Genomic DNA, 19,532 nt, shown 5'->3' with positions numbered 1-19,532 from the left:
CCTGTTTGATGTGACACATTTGGGTCGCCCATCACAGCAGATAGAAATGCTTAAGGCTCCCCACATGTTACATGTCATCATGGCAGCTTGTTATTTGGCACACTTTAACATGTTTAGGATAAAAGCAATGTTTTTGGTGCAGTTAGAGTTCTTTTTGATAACTGTTAGATGTGATTTAGACACCGGGATGCAAACGTTAACAAATAGGTAGTCAGGCTTCTTTCTCTGCGTTGTGTGACACAGAAAACCCATGTCTCACCCCGAACCCCTCGCACATCACCACAGGCACATGATCGACCTGTCTCACATTGACGTGTCCCTCATCGACGGCTGAGAGGAGAGCAGCGGCTCGACCAGAGACGAGAGGAGGCATGGGGGGGGATTTGGATGGAAGGTGTTGAGGGTCAAAGGAGAGGAGAGGAGAGGAGGAGGCCCAACAGTCTGCTCACACTGGCATCTCTGAGGCTCTTCTGTGGAGGAAGGGGGGGGATGACCACCCTAGACCAACACGCCTCTCTAATAGTGGAGACAACGCCCGACGACAGTGGAGCACCTGCTCAGACAGCCCACCTTCAGGAGACCGCCTGACTGAACAAGAGCCCAAAGAACAAACCGTCTCCGGTATGCTCCCTCAGTGAATGCCCTCACACTGAGGAGAATGGAGTCATGTTTCTAGACTGGTTGTTGCTACATTGGCACCAGTTGTTTCAGTACCCTTAATAAGAGAGAGACTTGAGGATTGAGTGTTTTGTCACAGCTACAACACCAACACCAACACCAACACAACACCAACCAACACATACCAAAACCAAATAGTCGACACCTGGTAATGGTTGCACCCCGCTCCTATTAGAATCATTCTTTTTGTACATTGTAGTAGTTTGTAAGCCTCAAATGTAAGCCTCAAATGTCCCATAAAATTCAGTTTTCCCCACTGGTAGATTCTTTAGTATTTTGGCCCGTACCTTGAGCGGTTCGACTCTTATGGCAGTGCCATTTATTACCTGTAGGGGGTGGTGTCTGACCACTGATCTCATGTCCATTGTCCACCCCAAAGATGTCCGTGGAGTTCTGAGGGCCCAATAGCAGCTTTTACTGGGTAAACAGCACTACCTAGTGGAGAATATGATCTACTTAGTGGTGCTTTCAGTGGCCACTATATTTAACAACCTGTTTTTCTTTGAATAACAACTGGGTAATATTTCACTATCTTTAAAGCATATAAACACTAGTACATGATCTGGAGTTTTAGTCGACAGGCTGGCTTTGGCATATACTGGCATTGTGTGGATAGTTTATTTTCATTGTGGAACAGATATTAGGGTCTATTTTAAGGCAACTTAACTCACCTACCAAGAGGCTGGCATCATTTATTTTCTCATGACGACATACTAGAATAGTCTAACGGCACAAAAACTGGCATGACAGAAAAACATTTTAATGACACGCTTTGGTTTTGTTTTTACTTATGTTTTATGAATTAGTTATCGTTGTACATACAGGATGAAAGCAACTTCATATTGACAGAGGACATCATACCGTAAAGTGCAAAGGAGGTCTCCAAAGTAATTGAGGCTCCTTGTGAATCTTTTGAGTCTTATACGGCGGAAGCCCTTCTCAGCTTGTTTATGGTTTGACGTTAAAGCGGGTTCAGGTGTGAGAATGCGAGGTTGACTGATAGCTGTAGTTTTTTTTGGCCGCGTTGTTTAGTCGGTTAGACTGGGCTTTTTTTTGTTTTGCTGTGTTGTGTTGAGTTGGTGGTATGTTGCCACGGTAGAGTGTAATGCGTCAGTTGCTGGGCACTGGCTATCTGCATTAGGGGAAAATGCTCTGTGTCAGTCAAATAGGTGTTTCGGCACTGGATCGAAGTCAGAAAAGATTGTGTTTCTTTTGGCGTAGTGTTAATCAGTGATTTTAGATTCTGGTAAATATCTTGAGTTTGGTCGGAGTTTCAGAGTATTCACGTTTGTATGCAAAGTACATGCCACTCCCATCTGTGTACAGTTCTACAAGGATTCTCCTTGCTTTAGTATTTTCCCTTTTGGACATCATCATTCTTGGCATGCATGCATTGATATTTCCAGCATTTAAAGTAGGGTTCGCATGCCGGCAGTTAGCAGACAGTCGTGTCCCTTCAGTTTCCACTCATTTGAATCTATTGTAAATTAACCCTTTGCATCGTTAATGTCCGCAAACCGACTCATGTCCCCACCCACAGAAGGAGATGTAGAAATGGGTAAATATCTTTACATTACTTAAATAAATCATCAATGAGAATCTCCACCTTCCCCCAAATGTGCATCTCCCAGCCTTTATATAGCACATGCCATTCTAATTAAGAACAAGTCCAAAGAGTAAACTGTAGGAGCAGGGCGGGTGCAGCATTATCTTGAACGTAGCGCTACAGAGGCACTTCTTCTCTGTTTGACTGTGAGGAGCATGGCGTCTTCTAAACAGTGGGAGCAGCCATTATCTGTGTGTCGGTGATCATGTACATACTGAACAGTACACAACGTGTAAGGTGACTCTTTTTTTGTTTTGTTTTATTTGACTAGTATTATGTTTACCACAGTGGTTCCGGGTTCTTTTTCCGCAGTGTACATAGTAGAACCTAAAGACTTCAATTTATGTGCTGCAAACACTGCAAAACGCTTCAACCACACATACTTCACACATACAGATAAATGTCAGTAGACTCAACCTTTTAGATGTGTTTTGTTTGTATCTAGGACAGAGAGACCTTGGTTTCTTCATGAGTTCAAGCTTCCTTGGAAGCATTTTAATATAAAAAAAATAAAACATGGTCATGTATATACCATATCATTATGGGTACGTGAAGCCATTGAACCACTATTTTACTATTCTCTGTGTGATGTCATTGTTGGTTGATGATGATGATGATGATGGTAATGGTAATATACTACGTAGGTGGTAAAGTTTTAGCACGTTTTATTTTGATGATCTGTGTCCTTAACAGTGCCCACTGCCCTTATCCCTGCTTGTATGTATGTGTGTTTATGAGTGAGTAAGTGTGTGTGTGTGTGTGTGTGTGTGTGTGGTTGTATGACCTGCTCCTCAATACGCTTTTTTTTTGGTGAAGACTATTGATTGTAGAAAGAGGAATTGAAGATGGTTTGTGTTTGTTGTGTAAGGTGTTATTTTGCTTAGTAGCTTGTATCAAGCATTTGACACACATTTTTTTACAGAAAGATTGACGAAACTCTAATGAAAAGCTTTTGATCATGTACAGTCTGTATTTTGCTTAGTGTGTGGTGAACTTGTACGTGGGTATTGGCTGCAAAAAAGTTCTGGGGGTACACAACCCCTCTCCCAAAAGCTACTCGACAATCAATATGGTATAGCAACCAAGAAAGGTCTAATTCTGTAGGTATATCTACAGTAAGGTTTGTGGTTGATTTCTAAGATAAACCTTTTAGTCTTATCCACCTGATCAAGTCAGCCAAATGAATGCTGCCGTTAAATAATGGAAGGAATATTTATTTACGTTTAGATGTTCGTGGTTTATATCCACAAATTCTGAACCTGACAATTGCCGTAAAAATAAGTGTTATTTTCCATGTTTGTCTTTTATGTTATTTTTTGTTTGTTTTTTCTAGTTTTCTTACAATGGTTTCTAAGTTATTGCATTTTATTATATGAAGGTTAAGTGATGTTTTTACATTTGGATGAAGCGGTAATAATTGCCCTGTGTGTCTTTGCATGTGGTTTATATTCTTTATGGTGAATCCTGTGGATTTGAAAAGTAGCAGCTATGCTGATCAGTTACTGAAGATGCCTACCAATTCATAAGATCTTGTCTTATGATGTTTTAAACCCAGGCCCATGTTGGACCTAATAGTACCTTTTGTAAAGGCATTTCAAAAGGCACACTTTGGGAAGACCTTACAGGACTTTCCCTTAACCGTGTCGTAGAGAATTTTGGGATGGACTGAGTGGAAGAAATAGCTAAATCTTTTGGGTATTTTGGTTTGGATTTTGGGTGCAAATGTTAATTCTGATGGATAGGTTCCTGTTGCACACAATGTTGAGATGATCAACTGTTTTTTGACACTTGGCCCAGATATTTTTGGACTCACTGGTCCATTTTGTTAAGTTTCTGTTTTCTGTATTTCATTTCTCTGCATATCCAGGTTGCTGAGCGTGGACGATGGCTGTGTTCTGACCTCTGATTTTTTTTTCAGGCTAAGGAACAAGATGGACCCCCTTCTCACTAGTAACCGTTTATTCTGTTTGCAGGTTCGTGGATTCAGTTTGGACGGGACCTGTGTTACCTAATGAATCTTCTTCTAAACCATGTTTTTTTTTCACCTCCCTCCAAATCCTCCACACCTGAACCTCTCACTTTAGTCTCATCTCTTTATGCTCGCCTCTCCTCCCTCCTATCCCTCTCTCCTCTCCCTCTCTCCTCTGTCCCTTCTGGTTTTTGTCAATGCATTATGTTGCATTGATGCTGTTTGCTGCTGGTGAATAAACTTAACCCTTCTGTTATTGAGCAGGCAAGGCCAGCTTCCTGGATTTCCTTTGTTTCTTAGCCTGAGCCGGAGAGGTACACAACTTTGAGACAGCTTTGAGACATCGTGGTTCACACACAATGAAAGACTTAAAAAAAAAAAAAAAAAAGAAAGAAAGAAAAAAAATCCACCCTTTGTACACTGGTCCAACGGTGTTGTCAGACATGCACTTTTCAGTGTTCGACAAATACAAGAAAGATCGAAGTTGTTACTGTGTATAGTATTGACTGTCCTGAAGAATTTCAGACAAACTCCTTATGGTAATTGTGTAACTTCACATGGACCTGTATGTTTTTTTGACTTGTGATGCTCATCTGTCAATATACAAAGCAAACTGTCCAAACTGCAACAGTGTGAAACAGAACCTTTGTTGTCAATATTTTCTTGTTCAGTGTATGTTTTCCTGACCAAAAAACAAAACCAGTGTATGAACTCTTGGGTTTTAGTCTGATGAAATTTTAGAAAAAAAAATAAACATGTTTCACTGAAACCTTTGTTTTGTATTTATTACATAGACAATGAATGTGTTAGGTAATTGTTTTACTGTGAAGCACTTTGCTGACTGCAACTATAATCCTATAGCTGGGGAGCTACAATATGACACTTGAAATGGTCTGAGGTGTCACCATATTGGTCTGTCTTGAAACATTCATGAAACATTAACCTATGACACTTGAATGTGAATGAAAGATTGCAGTAAGCGTTCTAAACACGCCACCTTATGGAAAAATCGAGCATCTGAATGTTTTCTAAGACAGCAGTCTGCTGATGTTTGCTGATGTCAACGCTGGCTGAAGCCTCTTTTTGCGGGCGGCCGAGCAGACAGACGCGCGGCCCTCGTAGGGATTAGCGGCTAGTGTTTACCTGCTCTGAGGAATGCTCTCGCTCGACAGTAGAGCCGAGGTCACCGTGCAGACTGAGACTCGCCACTCCGTCTGGGGCAAGTTTCCACCTCTCAATATCAACAACCCCCCTCAGCATACACAATGTGGGCGACGTGAGAAGAATTTATCTTGTTGAAACAGTGGGCTGTTTCAAAGCTGGGGCTCTCGCTTGTCTTTGTCACTGTTCTGAGCAGGCTGCAGCCTACAGGCAAGTGAACAGATTTGCGCAAACATCTTTTGTTTCGGCAACTGAAATGCACATAATTAAAATGTCATCTTTTTGTACCTCCGAGAGTGTTAGAGGCCTTGTCGAAAGAGCATGACATTGCCTTGCAAATGTAACAAATGAAAGGAACCATTTTGTTATTAGTACAAATAATCCAACCCCTTAGAATTAGTCTACATAACGTAATGACCAAGTAGGCCTATTGGGTGTAAAAAAAAGGTCTAATTTGTTTATGAAGAATAGGCTAGTGTTGGTTAAATAGGCGTTTTGGCCTGTCCTGTATCACGCATTAGACATAACCTATTGTTACCCGTGGATCTTGGTATTCTGTATTAAAGTCCCTAGAGCCTAAATATGTTGAGTCTTTGTACCCTATGAAATTTGCCAACCACGAAGTCAGTGTAATCACCAGTTGAATCACCTACAGTGGCATCGTTCAAGAGAAAATAAAATGCTCTTTTATAGAAAGTAGAAATGAAACGGCTTTTATGGTAATAGTAGCGTGGTATTTTCCAGTGGAAAATCTTCGGGAGAACAAGATGGTCCGCTGCATGACTTGGCCGACTGTAGGCCGATATGTGCTATAGTGGTAATGACAGACTTCATGGAATATGCCTCAAAATATGTTAAATATTTTCTTCGAGTAGCTAATAGCCTCCCATAAGCAGTAGTTGCTAGGCCTACCAATTTGCGTGAAACCGATAACCCAGTGGCAAGCCACTTTTAATCGCCAAGTGCTTCTATTAGTGAAAATAGCCCGATAAAACATCAGTGAAATCAGTCCCAGGGTCTGGTTGGCCAGACCCACCTGTCCAGGTGCGAGGTTTAGAAGAATATGCTGTTTTACAGCCACAAGCCACAAGATGTCGCTTACACACCGTGTTTTTAGTCAGACTTTCAACATGGGTTAATCTCTAGGACAGCTTGATCGAATTATAACATAACAAACCTATAATATGACATCTGAAAGCACCACGTTCGCCTGGACAGCATCAGTAGGCCTTGGTTGAGCCAACTCTGTATGTGAATTAACATGAAAATAGAAACTAATCCACACACACACTAACTCAGTCTCGTGATAACTGTCACTTGTCTTTGAATTAACAAGGATTTAACTTAAGTGTATATTCCGCTGGGGATTGAGTAAATAGGCCTAGCCTTCCTTGTTTTAACGATGCTTCCTGTTAATGGAAATGTTTGCCTGTTCACAGAAGCTGGAAGGAGATTTAGGGCTAACAAACATACTTTTGTTTAATCTGTCTGCAAGTTTTTCAGAAGTTATTTGCGAAAGGCTAACCTCTTTAAAATCTAACATCGGACCACTACTTTTCACAGGCAGACACCAGACAGTTCAAAGGTTGGTTGGATCCATCCCTCCTGACCACGTCACCTTCAACTTCATATCTTATTGGGGCACTAAAATCAATAGAGCCTGATTCCCACATGTATAAAGAAGAGATTGCTGTAGAAGAAAGACATCCCAAATTAAATAAACTACATCTGACTTTTTAAATAATCCTAAACGGCTATGTGCATATAGGCTATAAGGAATATGGCAGCAGAAATCGACTATATATAGACATAGGCTATATATGATTGGTGATGTGTTAAGTGCAGTCTGTAACAAACTTTCAGGAACATTTAATTGTGTGTCATGGATTTTGAGTGTAAGTTTTCGATAGTTTGCCCCGTCATTCAGATATCAGTGGTGCCCACTTGGCGCTCCTTGCAAATAAAAAATAATAACAGCTGCAAGTTTGAACATTTTCTTTATCTCTTTTTATAGTAAACATATAAATAATAAACTCTAGACATTGTTTGACACATTGCCCTCTCATGAAAGTAAACTGATACGGTCACGCTATCATAAGCTATCCAAACTGTGCATCTTGTTGCATTTTATTTCTATAAAACTATTTCCCTATTACAAAATATGAAAAGAAAAAAATACATTTTAGTAAATTTACATGAGTTACTTATTAATTTATTCAACGAAACATTTTGCTTTGTACTACGAGGCTATATGGTTACTGAGATGTCAGAATGTGCATTTCTGAAATAGAAGACACTATGACCGAAGGAAAGAGAGTACAGCAGACACGAGACGAAAGAGCTGCCCAACTCTAACAACTGAACCAAAATCTTACAAAATAACAGAAGTCTTATTGAACACAAAAAAAAAAAAAAAAAACAGCACAAGATTGCCAAGACTTTTGCAACTATTTAAATTAAAATATATTCTCGTATCTTACACTATTTCAAATAACGAAACGTGATTCGGTAACGATCTGTCAAAATCTAATTTACAATTCTGTGTATAAAAATATAATTTATGGACCCCAACGAAGTTTGCGTTGTCCCCCAAAATATAACAGTCAGTTGCACATATGCACAGAACATTACAACCTGTCAAGACGTTTAGTCTCTTTCTTTCTTTTTTACATGTTCTTTTTCTCTGCGTCTTACTTGAGATATACAAAAATAGATTCTGCACAATTGGCTGGTCACACTGCATAAGAATCCATTTGTGTGACACCAGCGAGAGTTCACGAGAATAAATTATTCAAAGAAAACTTTTAAGGCTCCATTTATTCTTTGAAAATGACACATGTAAAAGTCAATGAAATAAATATCCCAACTCCGTATGGGGCCTTTGACTCTGTCTCTCTGTTTTAAATTCTACATAGTCTTTTTTTTCCTCCTACATTGGTCTTATTTTTTCTTTGTTATATCCGTTTGAGGTTTTCAACTCGAGTTTAATGACATCCCCAAAGGATGGAGAGCGTGACTGTCCAAGAGCCACGTTCCCATTTGATATAGAAGCTTCGAGTACCAGTGAATTCCGTCCTCTTGCCAGGTGGCGTTTGAGTTGGTATGGTCTTTGGGGAGTAACGCCGTGGAGACATAATGGCCCAACCTAAGTGGCATGAAGGCCCAGTGAGCCAGGTTGTGATTCTCGATGACTGCGTAACAAGAAGCCAGTACCTGGTTGACTACAATCGTTCCTTGCGCTGTCACCGGGGCGAAGGAACCTTCGTGCTCTTTCGTGTAAATCCGTGCCACAGTGACAGGCTTTAATTGCGCGCGTTTGTCATCGACAATGATGACCCTTTGTCCGGGCTTGACCTGGCTGGCGAACGTGGCGGTCATGGCGCTGAGGTCATCCGTGGAGTTGTTGACCAGAAACAGGAGATGGGCAGCAGTGAGGGTGATCTTGCGCACGGGCGCTGTTGTCTCGATCACATAAAACACACGACGTGTCGTCGAGTCTTGATCCACGAACATGATGAAATCGCTGTAGACGAGATTTCCCGCGCTGTCTGCTGACAACACTTGGTCACCCGGTCTCAGATCTTTCACCTCTTTTCTAACCCCGTTTTTCAGGGTTACAGACGCAGAGCCCGGGAAACATCCTCCGGATTTTGCCGCCACTGAGTTTTCTGTTGATGTGAAATATAAAAAAAACATCATTATACATACAAATAAAGGGTCTTGTTTAGCTACCTTTTGTCAAGATGCTTTTTTCTCACTGGTATCGTAATGTGTACATCACCTGTAAACTGAAAATGTATGACTCAGGTGTGTAAATACAGATGGGAAAGGCTGACACCAAGAAAGAAATAAGAGGGACGAAAGAGAACATCGCCCCTGTAGGAGAGCGGTTCCCTATACAACCTACATTAGAATGACAATACATGTTCTTTATTGATTTTTAATTAGGGCAGTTCAGGGTTTAGTCACGTAGGCGGTGCGTTTCTCCACAGGGTCTGTCTCATCATCGACATTGTGGACTTCAGCTCTGTGCAAGGACGAACAGCACGCGTAACAAAAGCCTGCTCTGCACTAATTAAAACCAATAAAGAATAACATTGTCATTCTAATACAATTTGTGTACAGAATCACTGTTGGAAAGGGACACTTAGGCCTTTCCCAGCTCCTGTGCTCATATTTGCTCAGGTGCAGAAACTTCTGTGTGACAATTCACACGCATCTCGAAAAGAGGAACCCCGTGAGCTGCAAACAGTGTTTACCCTGCCGAGACACTTTTCCAAGCCTCTCAAGATGTAGATTTGAATTTAAATGAGGCCCCAGACCCTAAATGCTTGTGCTAGCCTAACATCAATGTCCCCCTTTCTACCGCTTCTCTCACTCTGTTGTCAATCTTGATGACAATAATTCTGGACTCTGAGGAACTCTTCACATTCCGATCTCCTGGATCACACGCTCGGCAAACACGGCCGGAGAATGGAGCTGTATAGCTCGGAATGTTCCTGCGTTTAATCTGCTCATGAGATTCCAGGCCATGCTATAAGGTGGTGACAATTGAGAAACAGATTTGGCCGAGCAAGTCCAGCCTTGCTTCGTCCAAATCCTTTTGGTAAAGTCACATGACCCAGAATGACACAGACTTCAATACTATCTCAGCCCCCTGTGTTTTGAATTTTAAATAGCAGATTTGCCATCAAAACCTCAAACACTTGTTGTGCACCCGGAGAGGACATCAATTTGATCGCGTCTCTCAGAGCATCTTAAGCAGCGGTTATTGTTGGCGCTGAGCCAGAAGATCGAATCTTTGTGAGTGGGTAAAAGACTAGAATGCATGAGCCCTAAGGAAAATACTTAGCTAAAGCGGTTAGAAATAGATGTGGTAATAGTAATTGCCAGGTATCCTTCACATTATGCGTGCACAGAATAACATAATAACAACCATTTGGAATCGAACCACCGTGCAAATTCTCCACTATTTTCAATTGTAAAATAATTTAAATATAATTCCTGTCATTTTATTGTCTGTGCTCGGGTCTGAACGTACTGAGTTATTATTTCAATTTGATATAAAATAATATATTTTTAAATTACAAATCTATATGTTAAAGCGTAATTGTTTGTATGCAACCTATGCCGCCTGCATTGCGATGTTTATAATTGGTGCAGACAGACGTGGTTCCTTCATAGAAACAGAGTGTGGCGATATAAGATCGTATTATACTCAGTATGGCAGGTAACATAAACAGAGAACACAGCTGAAGATGGCTATTATTGGTAGATGCTGTCCACATGGAAGCTAGTCTGACATATAACATTCAGACTAATGTTGATTATAAACCCTGGTCATGATAGCCATTAACCAAAACACTTTAAAATGACAGAGGAGGAAACTTTCAGTTTTGCGTGTGCCTGGAGGATTTAGCTACCACTCAACGCCAGGGGCAAATTTATCGGTGTTAGATAAACAAAACCAGGTTCATAGGTTAGATGACCAGTAAACACACGCTCATAAATGCAGACTATATCATCCTTGTACTGAAAGACAGGATCAAATAGGCTGTACGTCTACAAAGCAAACATGTCAATACAAATGTGACTTAAGCAGACTCAAGTGAGACATTTAAATGAGCAAACTACTATTTTGGGTGTAAAAGTTCTCCGTTACGCCCTGCTGAACACCTGCCCAACGAAAGCATTCCATTACCTTAACTAATAGACTGTACAAGCGGCCAGCCGGTTAGCTAATCCATTTCCCTTGGTGTATTTACATTTGTTGGATTGGAAGGGACATTAAGGAAAAGCTACATATATCCCCAGCCTATAGGTCATTATATGAAATCTGTGTTAATGTCTAACATTTGTTTTGGGAAATTTAAATGAACCTGTTTTTTTTTGTTGCGTTTTGCACATGATGCGTTAACTTTATTTATTTTAGCTATGCATATGGCTCCAAAGGGCAGAGTAAGATGGTTGACTGTAGTGGTGTCTTAACAGAAATCTGGGTGTGGTTTGACTGACCGCACGCTCACCTGCTTTCACTGAGCAGTGAATGTGGGCCTTGGACTCGTAGTAGACCCAATCGAAGCCAGCCTCCACGGCTAACCGAGAAAGCGTGCCATATTTGCTCTTGTCCCGATCTGAGGTTGTTATGTCCACGGCGCGGCCCTCATAATGCAGAGATTCTTCGAAGTGGTGGCCGTCCTCGTCCCATCCTTCGGTGACTCGCAGCTTGACGCCAGGCCACTGGTTCATCACCGAGATAGCCAAGGAGTTGAGCTTGTCCTTGCATCTCTGCAGAAGGTCAAAGAGAAGAACAGCCACTCAGGTGTCAGCGAGGTGTTGATGCGCTTCATTCAAGCATAAATCACATATAACTTTGGGATGAAAACATAAAACATGCATATATAGACTAGCCTACTTGGTTCTTGATTTAGGCTAGATGTAATTGTGGGAGACGCAGGATTCTTTACGCTTGTATACTTATACAGAGAGGTTTATTTATTCCGCAAAGCCAGAATGGCATGCGCTGCCCAGGTTTTAGACAAATACTTTGCACCACGGGGACTTCATGCACGTCACGTGGCAGTGAAACATTTTCATTTTTTTCTGCTCTCGAATAGGTTTATCGGCTCCTGAAAGCTTTACTTTGACAAATCACTTGCTAAAGTGCTTAACATTTTAGATATTTGCAACGAACCGGCAAGGACCTCAGAATTCCAGTCATAATTTAATAGATAAACAGAGCCGAGGGTCAATTGTCATTTTCACTTATCCGAAGCAAAAGCTTTTGCTTAAGAAACATTTCAAGTCTCTATTTCGAAGGAATTGGCCTCTTTGACTCTCCACTCGCTAGAATATTCTGTCTCGGGAGCAGCGTCGGATGGCACATCTAAGATCGCTGGCAATGAAATATTGATAAGGCATTGCGTTCGCTTCACTGGCCTAAAACATATAGATCCAGTCCAGGAGAGGTGTGACCATGCCAGGGCCTGTTTGTCTCCATTCTGATGGAATGAGCCTTACTTTCATAATTCGGTGCATGTAGGCCTAGTGAAATATGCTGTTTAATAGCTGTTCGTGTTGTGTGTATATTTTCTTAGGATAAATGATTCATGTGGAAACACTGAAAAAGCTCAGAAAAAGCCACACATACCGTTAAAATTTATAATATAGTGGGTGATTTGAATGGCGCACCGGATAGCCATTCATGGGACCCTGACATTAGATTCTTGGCTTTCTCCAAGACAACTCTTCCCCAGTCTTAACTAATATGTCAAATAAAACGTCACAAAGAGACCTTTCAGCGTTCCCACGGAGAGAAGGAAACTTTCATTATTCTCGCGCCCAAGTTTGTTCTTGGGTCGTGACATGATTGCTTAACTTGGGGTCTTTCAGTCCCTTTCATGAAAAAACTATTTAAAATACTCCCACAGACGTTGACAAGCAATATAAATACCTGTAATAAGTCATTTAGCATGGTCGCACAGACACATATCATCACAGTTTCACAGGTCAAACCCTCTAGCAAACAAAGGGAACATTATCCCGTATTCCACTCTCCGTTTCCTTCTAATGATTTAGTAAAACAAAAATGCCTATAATTCTGCTAACTGGGGGGCACAGTTCTCTACGAGGCACTTGTGGCACCTGCAGGAGGACGCAGAGATCAGGGGGACATGCCAAAAACCTTTCCCCAGCATATTCTGAGCGGGATTGCCGGGAGTCAAGAGCCGTGAAGCCTAAAGTCTTTATTAATTCATTGGGTCGTGTGCCGCAAATCAAGCCCAATTCTGCTCAGTCACCGTAAAGCGCAGCGGGACTCCTTCCGCTGTCGCTTTGTACTCGGAGACCGAGTTTTGTTCAACAGGCCTCGACGCTCGCAGACGCTTCTTAATCTCCTCCCAGAATAATTTGGGTTTAGAGGAAATACTTATCGGGTACCTGTCAGAGCAAATAACCCAGTGGTGCCCTCTCCCCTACGCAACACCCACTATTAGCAGTCGCGGTGATTTTTTTATTTGCAAATTAACTCCGCAATGACTTGCGGCCGTGCAGTTAAAATCCGTTTGCAGGCTGCCTCGTTAACTTTCATAGAAGCCTGTAGCTTAGGGGATATGTTGGTAGATTGTTGGTAGATAACTTGGCGTGCCCTCAGAGTATCACAACCGCACACCCAGAATAATTTCAACAATGGCTAGATTCACACCCAACTGAACCAGACACGAAATGAATCATCTTTACGGGTCCCCCAAATCAACAGGGTAACACTCAAAGGGACCTCTGGATGTCTTACAGGGAGGAGTTATATGGACTCCATGGACAGGCATTGTTTTTTTCTAAGTCAGTAGATGAGCAGAAAGTCACAGACATGCTCAGCATGAACACACAAAGCGATCTGCAAAGAACCAGCCTCCGTAGCAACATGTTTTACCCATGCACAATTGCACTTGAACTAGCTGTAAACTTATCTCGCCCTTAATGTCGCAGGTGCGTGTCTTGCATTCCGATAGATTACATGCAAATTCTGGATCTGTGTGAATCTGGATCAATATATTCTGAAGCGCTGCGTGTTGAGTCGTTTAGTGTTTCCGTAATGGATTCACCCATGGCTTTTGCTTTCAACAACAAAGGGTCAGAAGTTCAAATGCTTCTTAATAATGCTGCGAGAGTAGCGTCCCATGTGGGGGAGCCGATTCCTAAGAAGGTGGGCTGCTCATGTTGCAGTGACATTTTCATTTTATGCAACAAGGTGCCAAACACTGTATTCAAAATTATTTACACATATTACTCAATTTGAAATGTGAATAAAAAGACAATTGATACCACTGGTGTAAATCCACTGCTGTGTCATGTATGCTGCGTAATGTTTCACTGGTGGTACATGGATAGCAACCAGACATCTTTCAGACAGTTAGTTGATCAATAGTTCTCATTTCTAGAACATTTGAAGTCCTTGATATCATTCCACACAAAAAGTACTAAACGCAGAAAAAAAAGCATTTCATGTTTTGCGCACCTAATTGCTAGGAGAACATGCATCCACTGGTGATGGCTGAGTGCTAGGGAACACTGCATATTAGATCTACATTAATGACCCGAAAATCAAGATTAGTCTTCATCTCTCATATTCCTCCAATTCCTGAACATGTTCAGAATCAATATGTCGCCAAAGAAAGCAGGAAGACCGTTCCGAACAGAGTCGCTCTGACCGCACGCAGGAGTGAATATTTAATCGGAGCTCGTGCCCATGGCGCACGGTCCAGGGAAACTGCCGCGCGCGCCGTTCTTGCTTCACCGGCGCTCCTTCTCTGTTTAAGACAGAGTTATATCTAGGGTTGTAATGCCCAGGATAATGCGTTCTGGCTTTACCTTGATAAAGAATACAGTATTCCGATATGCTACAACCTTAATAAGGATTCTCAGGGATGTAGTCCGGCGGCTAGTCCGCTGGATGCGACACATCCGGGCTATACAATTTTGACCCCTTGGATATTTACCATGGGCACCGCAATGCGAGCAGATCCTGCGGTTCCGTATCCACACAAGCCGCCTGCTCGTGGTCCACGAATTAATCTCCTTGCTAAACCAGACAATATGTGTGTTTTCTGCATGCGCCGAATGCGTAATATATTACTCTCCACATGTTCTCGCAGCAACAAAACGCAGTGCGAGGAGCGAAGGCGCGCCGGCGCGCTTTCTCTTTTATTTAATTATTTCTTTTTTTTTATCATCGCACTAATTGGCACTGTCCCGCCCTGTGAATGAGGAGCTGTGGTATTCGGAACATTTTCAAAGAAATGTCAATGTTTTCATGCACTGATAAACAGCCACTGCCAGCTGCAAAATCCGTGCAGATGTCCGACTGAGCGACTTCACGTTTTAATTTGTCTATATTTAGATGTCATGTGATTGACAATGCTCTGTCAACAGGGCTACCCTTCCTCCACAAGGCTATTCACTAAATGCACATGAGAGATTAAACCTTTAAAAATGCATAGTACCGGTATGTATATTTAACCCAACATTGCATAATTTAGATATAATGTGCGTCCAACAACTCAACACGTATACACTGCATGTATCTATATGAGCTGAGGGAGACATTGCTATTTTAAAGAGCCTGTCACAATGAGTGAAAACTGGAAGCACGCCGGTCTGCCTGGGCTTGATGGCATTTCGAGCGCACGCTTTCATTAGGAAAAGCCCTGTCTTGACTAGAGAAAAACCGTGCCTGGAGGGAATAAAACAGCCCTTTGACGCATTGAAGTTTCAAAAGCTCTGACTTTATAGACTTTAAGAGCTGCCGGGCGGGATGATGTAGTGGCCCGTGGATCTTTTCTACAGTCAGCATCAGAGACAGAGGGTGAACAGCGTCTAGGTGGAGAGAAGTAGGAAGAAGAGGGAAAGGCTTTCACTCTACCTGTGTCATAAGCCTGTCCGCGCCAGTGTTCTCCTCATCCTTAAAGATAATGTCGGGATTGTAATTGGGAGTCAGTTCTTTAAATCGCTCAGAGTTCCGTGTGATCTTGCCCTCGTATCTGCCGCTGGCCCCTAGGGTCTTCTCCGCGACGTTGGGAATGAACTGCTTGTAGGCAAGAGGCGTCAGCTTCTTCGGATGTTTTCTCCTGCCGTAGCCCCTTCCCGGACCACAACCCAGCCCGGACGACACCAAGGACAAGCAGAGCAAACCGACCAGCATGACTCTCGTTAACAGCAGCATTTCTTCCAATGAATCTCAAACCAGTCCTAGCTTCGTTTTTGAAATCTTGCGCCGGACCCTGAACGGATCTCTCGTCCTGCGTTCTCGCTTCGCCGCTTCCAAGCAATGTCCTTGCCTCCACCTCTTGTTCAGCTTAAGCGTGGGCCCCCGACCGATCGCTACCGTGGCAGGTGCGGAAATGAGAGAGACTGCGAATTGATAACGGAGCACATCGGAGGTGGGTGGTTACAGCGTATACGGGAAAAAGGTAGAAAATTGGCCTCGGAACCTTAGGGTAGTTGAAGCCACAGCCGCTAGTGCGAGGAGTCTGGCGTTTACTCCTATGTATTATAGCAGCGATCTATGGCAGGGAGGGACGTGATTGGCTCGACCAGACAAACCCTTCTGATGTTTAAAAGACACACAAAAATCTTAAAAGATTTTTTTTCACCTGAAGGGTAGGGTTCCGCAGGAGGGGCTGGGAACACACGAATTACACCTTTCACCCTAATTCTTTTTTACGAAGTGTTGGGAAAAGTAGGCAGTAGTCTGTGAACAGCTGAAGTCCCTTATATTAAGGAGTCAACATGATACCATGTTAAAACATGCCGTTATCCACCTGGTAGCTTTTACCGCAGATAAAAAATAGCACCGTCATACAACCATGCATCTATCCCCAGTGATGAATGCATATGATCCACATTAAATCAAAAATAGGCTACAACGTTATCTAAGAAGTTGTAAAACTTTTTTCTCTAATGAGGTTGAGATAATTGCAGCAGTGTATGATCCCCTACACACAAGTCTTTCCATAAATCAAAGCGAATCATGAAAGGGGGGAAAATGAAAGCTGAGAGAAAAAAAATGTTTGGGAATAAATACAATTATGATTGGCCTTTAGGACTTGGCGGTTGACAAAAAGCAAGGCTGTGTCATAAAATGTTGACATCCCCACGGATCAGGAGGTGATGGCTACTGCCTCATAAACAGCTTTGCCCCTAGTTCTGTAGCCTTTGTTCTTTACATCCCCTCCAAACCCTTAGCAATAACTTTTAATAACTAACATGGCCATTATCTACATACACGCGTTAACTAGAGTGCACTGACATAGCCACATTGTGAGCCTAATTCAATATTTCAAACCAGAATTCAGATGTAGTTACATTTGTTTATAATTGTATTGTTGCATGGCTGTGTATAGATTTTTTTTATTTCAACTACTTTGCATCAAAACGGCTAATCATTGCTTTGGATCAGGAGGTAATTGCTGATGGCAAGTTCTAAACGTTTGCGCAAGGGACCCGAGGTTGCCATGGAGTCAGAAACGCGAACAAACGTCTTGATTTTGGCATAATTACCTTTCAATTCCCGACCGGTGCTGCGACGCGAGGAAATCACTTAAAACAGCTTAAAATTCGTATTTTTTGTATAGACGTTTGATGAGTCCTGCTAGGCCACCATCAATACGCCTAACCTTCACCGTTACTATTCTTGATGGAGTGATGGGTCTCAACATCGTTACATATAGAGGCTACAGCCTTATAAACATTGCCCATGTTTTGTTTTAAAATTTAAACCATGTCATGGTTGAAAATTAATATATTTTTTCCAGTTACGCAACTATGGGGTGTCCTGAAAAATATGGTGTATGGAATTAAACCAATTAAGCAAATGGTTTATGTGACCTGATGCATTAATGAAAATACATTAGACTTTCAACACAAGTGTGTGTATGTGTGTGTGTGCACGCACACATGCATGTTAGTGTGAGCCTGAGAGGGTCCCCCAAGATCTCCATATCCTTGACCTTTTTGGGTATGAAATAAAAACCCTGCAGTTGGATTGGGGTAGAGATCAGAAGTAAAGGTCTGTACCCTTCAAAGAACTCTACAATAACAGATTGAGCCATGGGAACCACTGTATCCAGTGCCCCATAGCAGCAAGTGAGGTATGTGTGTCTCATTGTCTTACTCTCTCTGCTATTCACACGTTAGCCTGGTTCACTCTCAAACATGGTGACTGCTTGTCCTGAGATATATGAACACCCCACTCTAGTCTTTTATTTGGTATTAGGTTGTTCAACCCTCTTGCTACATCCCTGCTTCCTGTGATGAACAGTTAAGAGCCCTCCAAAAAGAATACACAGTCACTAGAGTATACTGCCTATGGTCCTATTCTCCAACCTGCTTGTTGTCTTATGTTTACACCATATTAACCATGGCAAAAGACTATGAAATTCCTGTTAGACTGCACTTGAATGCAGTGCTATTGCCCTTGGATAGTGAGAATAACTGATCCTATGAAAAAAAAAAAAACCTTTGTCTTCTGAACACAATGTGAACACAAAACATCCCAATGTAGAGGAGAGACGTGACCCAGAGCCTACGGTGTGAAACTCCCCCCCTGCAGCATCCAAGAGAGTACTGCAACGTCAGAATGTAGGGGAGACCTCTAATTAAAGCCTGACCTGTCTGACCTCCAGGCCCTTTTTTCTTTCTATGCCAGGCCTGTGCCAAAGCTGTGCCTGGTTACTACCGGGGATCCATGGCAGCTCATTCAGGTGAGATCTCCTATGGTTTGGCAACCATGTGGGGAAACGAATTGGATTAATGAACTCTGCCCTCTCTGTGATATTGTATGCATAGTGTATGTGTTTGGTGTCGGTGAACGTCTGGTGGTATATGCACAATTGAAAAGAAGATCTCTGCGGGCCTTGATCTCTCCAGCTCTGACACACGGTCAAGCCATTTCAGCATGGAACGTTAAGTGATCATTTACCTCCTACCTGTCTGTTCCACTCTCTTGTTGTTTCAGTCTCACTTACTTGTAATGAACGAGGTTAGAGCTATTTAGAGACTCCCTACTAATATGTGAGTAATGTGGATTTCTGACTGAAAAACATCACTGTGGTTTGTATCATCATGTATAAATGTCGGCAAAATGGGAACCTGCACTGGAAATTAGTGGGTGAAGCTGTTCACAGCACCTCTGGATTAAAACTGATCCTGGCTGCCTTTTGACACCACTGTCTGGGGTTTTGTAACCCTCTCTTGATGGATTAAGACAGTGGATTAATCACTGACACACACACAGAGACACACACACACCATGTTGTATGGAAAAACAGTTCCTTTTCTACACTGACTGAAAGCCATCAGTAAGGGCAAAGGCAGTCATTTTCAATAGCAGGTGGTTTTCCACACTTGAACTGTCTTTGCAAACCGTGACATCTCGATTAAGAAGCACTTTAGCAGAGGCCAGAGAATTAAAACAAATGTATTCACTACGGTGTATGCAGGGTGAGACTGCTGGATTACTCACACACATAAACACTAAGTGACTTATTCAGACATAGTGGGTGTAATTTAAGAATGATTTCATAGTAATTTCACAATGACTTTATGATTATTTAAAAATACAGT

General features: G+C 42.1%; 2 protein-coding genes across 4 annotated transcripts in view; one reads left to right on the top strand and one right to left on the bottom strand.

Moving 5' to 3' along the window:
- Positions 1 to 4,980, top strand: part of rbm33a (RNA binding motif protein 33a) — a 46,239-nt gene extending 41,259 nt beyond the window's left edge. For 2 of the 3 annotated variants that reach the window (XM_080854886.1, XM_080854885.1), the window contains exon 19: positions 244 to 4,980. In XM_080854886.1, the coding sequence (XP_080711012.1) occupies positions 244 to 334 (91 nt within the window). In that variant the 3' untranslated portion in view covers positions 335 to 4,980. The remainder of the gene's footprint in view (positions 1 to 243) is intronic. The other variant, XM_080854887.1, reaches the window with a different exon arrangement.
- Positions 4,981 to 8,387: 3,407 nt separating this feature from the next.
- On the bottom strand, positions 8,388 to 16,131 carry shha (sonic hedgehog signaling molecule a; the record flags this gene model as incomplete). Its single annotated transcript, XM_080854806.1, has 3 exons — positions 8,388 to 9,082; positions 11,441 to 11,702; positions 15,832 to 16,131. 3 exons carry the CDS (start codon positions 16,129 to 16,131, stop codon positions 8,388 to 8,390), a joined length of 1,257 nt encoding a protein of 418 aa, XP_080710932.1.
- Between the last annotated feature and the right edge of the window lie 3,401 nt (positions 16,132 to 19,532).

Source organism: Sprattus sprattus (assembly GCF_963457725.1).
Source record: "Sprattus sprattus genome assembly, chromosome: 17".
Lineage (NCBI taxonomy): Eukaryota > Metazoa > Chordata > Actinopteri > Clupeiformes > Clupeidae > Sprattus > Sprattus sprattus.
Note: the sequence above shows the minus strand (reverse complement) of the source record. Positions and strands in the feature narration are given on the sequence as shown.